Here is a 10,982-nt window from a genome sequence, read left to right as displayed (position 1 = left end):
ACATAGAGACAAAGAGAGTACGGAAAAACTTATTTTTTTCCCCTCAAAATTATCCTCTTTAAAAAATAATTTTATTTGAAACAAGCTAAAAAAAATTAATAAATAAATAAAAAAGAATGTGAACAGATGAATATATATACGTATAGAACATGCCTTGAATCTATTCAAATGTAAAAATGTTTAATATTTGTATACTAGTTAATCGATTGACAATACGAGTATCGAGTTCACTGAGACTTTGTGTGTATTTGTGTTACTATCTAATTTATAAGTAAGAGAAGAGGGAGTATAATAGAAATAAAGAGAAGGAAATAAATTAAATTTAAAAAGACAAGAATAATAAAATAAACAAGAGAAGAAAGATGAATGTAAAATATGAGTTCAATGTAATTATGTTAGGATCTAGCATATCTAATTACCTTTTATGTAATATTAATATTTTTCTTTATTAAATGTTTTCTCAATTTCCATCCACATTTACTAATTTTCACCCCCTGTCCCTCACAATGAAATGTCTAATTCATCTATTCTCTCCCAAATTCATTTCTAAAGATGAAATCATAAACAACATTAAATATAAAGATGTATGCAGAGGCACAACAAAGTGATTTTATCCCTAGAAATGCAATATTGAGATGTTCTTTCCTAGTTTTTTAGACATGGTCATTTTCCAATGAATAATCCCTAAAAATATATGCATGGATGGTCAAACAACAATGAAAAATAAAAAAGGAATAATTGAAATTACATTAATAAATAAGACGAACATTTACTTCATGTATTTTTAGTACAAAACAAATAAAATGTTTTAATCTAGGAAAATAAAATAAAATAGTTTTTTTTACCGTAATATTTTTATTTAATTAAAGTATAATAGTGAATTCAATATCTATATCTAAGTATGACACCAATTATAATTAAGTATAGACATTTATATTTTTTTTAATACAGCCAAGGAAAATGAATATCCTACCTAATCATTGATCATTTTTTATTACCATCTAATTATAATCATGCCAAACACGTTCCATTCTATCAAATCAAATAGAAAGTGAAAAGCCAAACCTACCACATAAATAACGTGATTGTGTTCGTCGGATATGATTTATTTTTATATAAAAAGTTATTCCACCTGAATTTTAAATAGTTTATTTAATTAAAAGAAACAGTTAATTTCTTAATTATTTAATTGATTAACTAGTGTATAAAAGTTCACTTTCCGTTATATTGGATCAATTCGAGTCTTACAAGAAAGGCTAATTAATTTGAGGGTTTTGTCTTTCTTACAAGTCTTGAATAAAACTTACATTAATCAGTTTGATTAAAGAAAAATATAATTATTTTAAAAAATTCACTTATTCTTTTTTTTTTTGTTACTATAAAATTAACCTACTCAATCAGATGAACATTATATTTCTCTTCGATTATAAATCAGTTTATTTAAACTTATTTATCGAAATAAATATTTATTGTAATAAAATAAAGAACTTTTTATTTCTATACATGTATATCTAAATAATTTCTGTTTAAAAAAAACTTTTTTTAACTTATTTTAAGAAATAAACTTTATTTACGTCTTAAAAAAACATTTATATAAAAAAATACTTATCTTAAAATTATTTTTTAAGTTTAAACAAACTCATCCTATATCATTACTAAAAATATAACAAGATCCTAATTTTATTAAAATTGATGCAACCATTTTCTTGTGAAACTTTATTCAAGAAGTTTCTTTTCATTGACCACATAGCCAATCCAAATAATATTTTTTTTTGGGTTGGAAAAGCAGTTTAGAAAAGAAAATATAGCTTTTTGCATCCGTGGGAGTCATAGATTTATATTTTGTCTACAAAATATACTATTGTATAAAAAATATAATGTTGATTTTTTTTATATGGGTAAAAAGTTTTTTTAGACAATTTATCCATTTCTTTTTACTCTCCTTTTTCAAATAAGTAAAAGAGTAATTTTTTTACTTCTTTTATTTTTTAATTTTGCCCATTTAAATAACATTTTTTACTATTTTTCTATTATTTTGATATCTTTTCTGCTTTTTTTTCTTTCTTTTATCAAAATAATATAGTGTCCACACTAGAAAAAAAAAAAAAGAGTTTTTAGTCCCTATGGTCATACTCTCCAATTTATGTGCTTTTTTTAACTTCCGGTTGTAATGGAGAACTAAAAGCATGTTTTATAATATTATAAATTTTATAAAATAAATTCTACGATATAAAAGTTTAAAGACTAAAAATAAAATTTAACTAAAGTATAGGGTTGAAACATATTTTATCCCTAAAAAAATTATATAATTAAATATAAAAACATAAGTGTTCACCATTTAGAAATTATTTGTCGTGATAAATCATTTTTAACGTAGAAATTTAATTATACAAAAAGAATAACTAATATTAAGAAGCATATCTATGATGAGAAAAGAATATGATTATGATTATATTTGACAAGCTATTTTAGTTTAACTATTTGCTAAACAAATCTTTTTTAATATTTTCTTAATAGTTTTTAATATTTTTTGGAATATTACTTTAAGTAATATTTTTTAAAAATTATAATTTCTAATTTTTTATATTTTCTTTCATTTTTCTCCTTAGTATATTTATTCAACTTCCTAATTACTCTTTTAAAATAAATCATAATTATATTATTTTTCTATTATTTTACACTTTTTAGCTACAGTTAATCTTATCGAACATTCATAATTTAGTAAATTAGTTTTTCAACTTTTAATTACTAGTTAAGTTTTTAGTTTCCAACTAGTTTTGTTAAACATAATTTATATATAACTTATCTCTCTCCACTATGTTCTCTGAAGGGACTTTGAATATCTTATGTTTATGTTTTTGTTGGATTATTTTTCAATAATTCATGACAATTATTTTTTATAATAAAAATAGGTTAAATATCCCATTTGATCATTTTTTATTTTTATTTAATTTGATCATTTATTTTTTATAAAACTTATTTTGTTCCTTTATATTTTAAACAAAGGACCAACATGATCATTTTGTAAGTGTAAACTTAACACTATTAATAAAATAAGGATATTAGGGACTAAAAGTTGTCACAAAATATGTAAGTTTTTTTTTCTTCTTCTCACTTCTCCTTCCTCCTCCCTCATCTTCTTCTGTCATCCCAAACCCAATATAAGTAACAAGCCTCCATTATAATTGTTCCAAAAGCTAGTCCAATTGCCAACTAAAATCATATAATCAACATGCCAATGAATCTCTGGAAAAATCTTATTTAAAATGAAACAAGTTGCTATAGATCCATGAACCAGATTAGGGCTTTGTCTTCAGATTGCAACAAGCTTGCCGGCATTTAGGGCTTCAATGGAGGAGTTGATTTTGGGTTTGGGGACTTTAGCGACCTTGATTTTAGGGTGCGGAGGGCATTGCCTTTGGCTTCCATCGTGGTGTGCTTCTCGACAAGGGTTTTGCAGAGGGATTCATCATGGCGGCCATGGGAAAAGAAGATAAGGAACATGAGAGTGAAAGGAGGAAGGAGATGAGGCTTGTTGCTATTACTAGGTAAAACTTACATATTTTGTGCTGCTTTTAGTCGCTAATGTTTTATTTTATTGAAGGTGTTAAGTTTACACTAATGGAATAATTATTTTTAAAACATAAACAATTGAAATGAGTTGTTTAAAAAATAAAAGAACAAGTTAAATAAAAAAAAGTGAAATAAAAAACTAAATAAGTCCTTTAGTCATAAAATATAAACAAGCCTCCAATCTTAAATGTTTCTATCAACCAAACCTCGAATGAACTAATGTTCTATATTTAATTACTAATAATAACAATACTATTATTTTCAAGTCATACATTAAAATTATTTGACTGTGTGAAAAATTAATAGAAAATGTTCATCAACTCACGAGTGTGATCCCCAATTTAGGGTCGGGTATGGCTTAAAATTCAAGAAGTTAATCCACTGTCACTCTTTTCTTCATTATGATCGATGTCGTACACACAAGGTCATGAACCCTACGCCTTTACGCCATATTCAATATTTGTTCTAATAATTGGAGCTTATTTGTCTCTTACGATTATGGTGAGTTATTTGAGAAAACTAATATTGAAGTCAAGAACGAACTGAGAATAATAATAATAAGGTTTAATTACCCATTTAATCTTTATAGTTTTCAAACTTATCCATTTTAGTCTCTATAGTTAATAAATGACTTTTTTAGTCCATGTAGTTTACCTTTTGATTCCCAATAGGTCCCTATCGTTAAAATTATTTAACACCGTCAAATTATTGTTGCGAGGACCGCACCTCGCACCGTCGGCGACCCCTGGCCTCTTCACTCCCTTCCACTTCTCCTCCGTCGACGATGGCCTGGTGATGAACAATCTGACAGCAGCTGCCGTCACGCACGTCCTCCACAAGAAGCACGATTTCCCATCGATGAACGGCGTGCAAGATCTCCTCGTCCTGTTCATCGAAAACGGAGTAAGAAGTAGCGTTCAATTCACTGAGATCGATGCAATTTATTAAATCTAATTTCATTTTCTTTTAGCTTTCATATCGTTTTCCCCATTCTCCAGAGAACCAAACAGTGTGATTAATGACATACTTGAATCCTGACATAGTCCGTACGGTTCCAACAGAAGGCATTTCCTAGCATCTGGTCAGTGGTCTCGAAAACGCCGTCGAGCGCAATGTCAACCACTGTCGACGTCGAGCACTCACCGGCGTTGTTCATTCTCTTTGCTTGAGCTCTGTTTCCGATGGACAGGACGAGGAGATCCTCCATGCCGTTCACCGACGGGAAATCGCACTTGTTGTGGAGGACGTGCGTGACGACAGCTACTGCTGGATTGTTCATCACTAGGCCGCCGTCGACGGCGACGCACGAGATTTTTTCGTCGATGGAGGAGAAGTGGAAGGGAGTGAAGGTAGGGGCCTATTGAAAATTAAAAGGTAAACTACAGAGACTAAAAAGTCACTTATTAACTATAAATAAGTTTGGAGACTATAAGAACTAAATAAGTAATTAAACCTAATAATAATAACAATAATAACGGAACATGAGTTCATCCCAAACACGTTTGATTGATGTTATGTACAAGAGCACGAACGGGAAGATTGCACATGAGAGATGTGCTGTTACTCGAGCAGCACAAGACACACACAAAACTATAAAGTGCTACCTACTCATAAAAGCATAAAGATCAAACTCCTACACAAAGCCCAACAAACTTGTCAAACCTTTACAGCTTCAAAGTTCATACGCGATCGGACCACAAAAAATAAATAAAAAAAAAGAAGAAGAAAAAGAGTGAGTCCGTACACAACAATCTGCTTGAATAATTTGATACACTAGTACGGATCGGTATTGACGTTCATGCGATTCAACAGCACTTGTCTTAGTTTTGGGACTAGATCATTCACCTTCATTTTGTACGCGTCACCCATCTGCACGACAATAGACACCGAAGTTGTCGCAATTTGGGTAATAATTAACAATTATAAATTGAAAATATATTCAGATTAATAGAAGATATATATGCATTAGAAGTAGTTGTAGAGAATTAATGTGTACCTGAGCGATAATAGTAATACCAAGAGTTGAATTCCCAAAGGGCAATACGCTGCTGGCGGTGACACAGAGTTGAAGATTTTCAAGGTGGTCCAATATTTTGAGCTCAACCCCATCTTCCTTCTCGCAATGGATCTCAATGAGTACCTCATTCTCCATCACTCTTGCTTCAACATCAGGGAGCATTTCGCTGGCTCTACAGCAATCCTCAGAATTTGTTTCACTTGAGTTACACACTTCACTCTTCTTGAGGATTATCATTGATTCTTTCCCTCTCATGTTTCTCTGTTCAAGCTCCGTCACGCGTTCTTGAAGTTGTTTCACGTAATCAATTGCTTCGCCAAGTATAGAACTCTTGTCCGTCTATATAAATTAATGTTTATTGCTTGTTAAAGCCATCATCTCATTGTATTACTTATATAAATCATGTTAGAATTAATGTCTCACGTTAAACATATGATTTATGCATGAACTAATAAATAAATAAATAATAATTAAGAATTAAATTGTAATTAGGTTAAATAGTAGTTATAAAAGGATTTAATACTCACTAACGTGAAATAAAGTCATCTTCCTGACAAAAAGTGTTCTCTGTGACATCTAGTTATCGCAAACGTAGATAGACAAGAAAAGTCAAGAAAGTAAAATCTTGTTTATGCATAGGAGAGAAATCTCATTATGAAAATACATATATATTATTTATCTATTATTGGTGAAAATCATATATTTCAAGATCTTATTGATTTTTTATAATTATTAATCTTGGGAATCCTTAAAATTTAAGGATGGTGTGAGAGCAAGGTTGTATCACATAAATAAATCATTCAAAGACAAGTTAATCTTAGTGTTAATTAGCTAGTTAGTTGGAAGTTAGTTTAGTTGGTTGGAAGTTATTATATATAAACATATGTACAACTTTCAGAATTAACTCAATACCCAGAATTTCATTCATTGTTTCCTATTTTCTTTTCTCTCTAGCTTTTCTTGCAAGTTTTCTCGGTTAGCTCTACATTTGGTAGGCACGAGGTTTATGATTGTCTTCCTTTTTTATTTCACGTGGGTACAAGTAGTGTGCTTCAAATCATTCTTTGTTTCTCAAACATGGATTCAACACTATCACTGCTCTATTAGTTTGTGTGAATGATATTGTTTTGTCAGGCAATGATTTGATTGAAATACAAGATATTACACAGCTGCTAGATAATGCTTTTAAGATAAAGGATTTAGGTTACTTGAGATACTTCTTAGGTTTTGAAGTAGCCAGAAAACTTACTGGTATCAATCTATGTCAAAGAAAGTATGTCTTAGACATTCTCAGTGATGTTGGTATGCTTGGATCTAAGCCAGTACCTACTCCGTCAGATTATGCTACTAAGCTGAATCAACAATCAAGAACTCCTCTTTCAATGGAAGATGTTTCCTCTTTCAGAAGGTTAATTGGTAGGCTAGTCTACTTGACTAATACACTACCATATATCACTTATGTTGTGCAAAATCTGAGCCAATTTGTTGTTGCTCCCACCTAAACTCATCAACAGGCTGTTGTTCGAATTCTCAGATATATTAAGGGATCCCCAGTAGCATGGATTTTCCTTTCTATTGCAAGTAAAGTTCATTTAAAGGGGTTTTGTGATTTTCACTAAGATGGTTGAATTGACACCAGAAGTTCTATCACTGATTATGCTACTTATATTGGCGACTCATTAATTTCATGGAAATCCAAGAAACAAGCCATGTATCCAGAGGCTCATCAGAAGCCGAATACAGAGCACTAGCCAGTGCCATTTGTGAACTACAATGGCTTACCTATCTGCTGGAAGAATTCAAAGTAGACTTTTAGAAACATGCTACTTTGTATTGTGATAACAAATCTACCCTTCACATAGTTATGAATCTAGTGTTTCATGAAAAGCATATTGAGATTGACTGTCACATAGTTCGAGAGAAGGTGTTAAGTGATCTTCTGAAGTTGCTTCACATTCCTTCTGCAAATCAATTGGTTGATGTTTACACTAAAGCCCTAATGTTTGGTGCTTTTAAATTTCTGCATTCCCGACTAGGTATGTCTAATAGTCATTCCTAGTTTGAGGGGACTCATAGTATTACTTAACTAGTTAGTTGGAAGTTAGTTTAGTTGGTTGAAACTAGTAATAATTAATTAGAAATTAGTTTAGTTGGTTGGAAATTAGTTACTGTTGTAATGGATTATATATAACCATCCATATAACTTTCAGAATTAACTCAATTATGGAATCTCATTCATTATTTCCCTTTTTTTTTTCTTTAGCTTTTCTTGCAAATTTTTTCGGTTAACTTTGCATTCAACAATAACAAACAGGAGGTTTATGAAATAAAAACACTCATAAGACACTTTGTCCTTTATATGAGCTTTTGGGCGTTTGATGACAACGACGATGTTTATATTACACACGTAAACAATTATATATAGTGCATTTAATTTATTTTTAAAATAAATCAATAAAAAATAAATTAAGCATATATTATAATTTTAACTTATTAAATATTCAAAATAATATATCTTTATTTATATACTTGTTTTACAGTTTCTAAAAAGAAGCCGTGTTCACATATAGACAAAGACACATAATCTCCTCATGCCTTGAGTCCAGGCATATAGCATTAGCATGTGCGTGTGATGTTATTATTACAGTTGTACTCACTTTTCGGGCTTTATTAGTAGAGTATACTACAATTTTATTTTAAAGCTTTTCTTATGTGTTTTGTTTCGGAAATGTCAAGACCCCGTCGTCATCGCTGCAGCTGCAGCACAACACAACCCATCGATGTTTGTGAAGATCAAAATTAATAATTTTAAGTTTTCATCTAAAAATAACAGAATATATCAAGTAAGGAACTAATATTTCTAATATCTCTCAAAAGTTAATCTATATACGAAGGAAAGAATTAAAAAAAGAAAATCATAAGAATATACTCTAATCTCTACATAGGATTCCACTATTCCATTTCCAGTACCGAGGCGAAAGATGAGAGCAGAATCTGTAATTAAACAGATGTTTTATCGACTAGTGTAGGATCTTAACAACGTTAGTAAAAGAATTAACAATAGCAGAATTATTTATTTATTGAATATGACGTTGTAGCTCTTGATAGTATATTAAAAACATATATGTTTGAATTGAACTAAGGCTTAAACAGTGACATTAGATTGTTGTTGTAAGAAAAGGAAAAGTGAGAAATGAATGGATGATGGATGAATTAGAGAAGCAAGGTACCTTCTTCAAGCCAGGGATAGTGGCTGAAAGAGCAATGAACTTCTGGGTGAGTTCCTGTCTCCTTTTTCTTTCGGCCATAATGTGATCCAGAGTCTGGGAACAGCTTCTACCCCTCTTTCCAGGCTGGGTGTTGGGGTTTGGTTTAATTGGTTCTAAGTTGAGATTTTGTGGTTGGCGTGTGCGTTTTCTGGAAGTGGGTTCAGGAGTAGCTGGTATTATGGTGGAGTTATCAAAAGACAAAATGTATGTCCTCGGAGGCCTTTTGGCTGACCCAACGGTTACCATCTCACTCTCAGAAGGTTCACTGAGGATGTTTCTCAGGAACTCCTCCTCATCCCTCAGATCCCTGTCTTCCTCCATTCCCTGTTTACAATCATTTCAAACACAGACCATCAATATATACATCCATGATTATGAGACTATAGCAGCTAGTATCATTACCATATCAAGAGGCCAATTCTCCCATGATTGCTCCATTAGAACAACAAATTAAACTGCCTGTTCTGTCTTCCCCAGCACCAACAACAACTCTCATGACAACCACGGCATTTAAATAACAACAATTACTATATACTACCAATATACTCTAATATAATAAAAAAAAATATATTACTTCCTTCCTTCGATACATTATGATTTTCAAGTAAAAAAAAAATCTCAAAATAATTATTATTTTATTTTTTTTAATATAATATTAATTAATTTTTACACTCGTACATATTTCTTACTTATGATATTAATAATATCAACTAAAAAAATAAAAATAATAAATAATAATAATGTTAATATTATAAAGTTATTATTCTTTTTTATTTAAGTTATTATTTTTTAATATATATAAAATAATCTGAAACGAGAATTATACTTCAACGGAAGTAATAATCACTTTGATATTTTTTTTCTTCCTTTAAACAATTGCATGTGAATTTTTATTATTTATAGATATATAGGCATCTAATTAACATTCAAATAAATGTTATGCATTTAATATTTAATAATTACGTTAGTTGTTTAAATTAGACTCAAATTCTTAAATGAAATCTTAAATTTGAGTCTCATAAAAAAAATTAAGAGAAGATATATTTTTTTATAAAGATGAATTACAATAAATTAAACGTGGTAAAAAATGTAGTTTGTATCAACACATAAATATATGATAAATGAAACTTTTTAACGATAAATTTATTTAGTGTAAATAAATAAAAGTATATCTCTTGTTAATTTTCATGTATTGTAATTAAAAAATAATACATTTTGTTTATTTAGTTAAAAATGATTTTTACATTTCCCCCCTTAAATATTACTTTTCATTAGAGAATTTAGATGCTTTTCAATAGAAAAATATTTATTTTTAGTAAAATAAAATTTGAAGTGAAATATAAATAAAATCATTTAAGCACTGATGTAGATAGTGGACGGTGGGGGAGGGAACAGACAATGGAAAATATAAAGATTCGTTTATCATGCTGCTTTTATTTCAGCCTTTCGATCACTGATTGTGTGTATGTGAACGCGGGAGATGATTTAATGATAATAATGTATGGCTGCCAACTCATATCAGCAACATCACGTGGGACCTCCTGCACTGTTGAGTCAATCAATGCTTCTTCTTTTTTTTTTTTTTGCTGAATGAGTGAATCAATGCTAGTAGCCTAGTACTAGCTTCACATTAAACCGGGTTCACATAAATGAGTCCTCATTTTTTTTTAGAATAATTTAATAATTTTTAAAAATGTACGTATAAAGCATTAGATGTCGTTCATTCGAATAACATTAAATTTAAATTTTTAAATTTGATCTTCAGTTCTTATCTTAATATATATATATAATTAAAAAGAAAAAAATTCAAAAAAAAGTAATCAGACAAAAATTAGGTTTTTTAAGTGGAGTTTAATCATCTACAAAAAATAATAAATAATTTTTACTATTGTTAATATGAAAAAAATACATTTTGATATACAAGATTATATGATAAAATTTAAATAAAATTGGGGTTGAGAAGATCTCTCTCAAAATACCATTTCCTCTTTTTCACATTAAATAGGACGCGAGTATTAATAAAAACAAACGAATAATTAGAACGTAAGTCTGAATGAAGTTGGGGATTTGCCGAAATAATTCTGCCCAAAAGAATGATTGCTTACAAAAATTGATAAACTTTA

At 29.7% G+C, this 10,982-nt stretch overlaps 1 protein-coding gene across 1 annotated transcript; it reads right to left on the bottom strand.

Annotated features, from left to right (window-relative positions):
* Positions 1–5,059: 5,059 nt before the first annotated feature.
* On the bottom strand, positions 5,060–9,381 carry LOC100809888 (transcription factor bHLH25). The gene is made up of 4 exons (XM_006595118.4): positions 9,262–9,381; positions 8,821–9,183; positions 5,570–5,929; positions 5,060–5,442 (listed from the first exon to the last, which is right to left on the bottom strand). Exons 1-4 carry the CDS (start codon positions 9,295–9,297, stop codon positions 5,347–5,349), a joined length of 855 nt encoding a protein of 284 aa, XP_006595181.1. The 5' UTR covers positions 9,298–9,381; the 3' UTR covers positions 5,060–5,346.
* Between the last annotated feature and the right edge of the window lie 1,601 nt (positions 9,382–10,982).

Source organism: Glycine max, chromosome 13 (assembly GCF_000004515.6).
Source record: "Glycine max cultivar Williams 82 chromosome 13, Glycine_max_v4.0, whole genome shotgun sequence".
NCBI lineage: Eukaryota > Viridiplantae > Streptophyta > Magnoliopsida > Fabales > Fabaceae > Glycine > Glycine max.
Note: the sequence above shows the minus strand (reverse complement) of the source record. Positions and strands in the feature narration are given on the sequence as shown.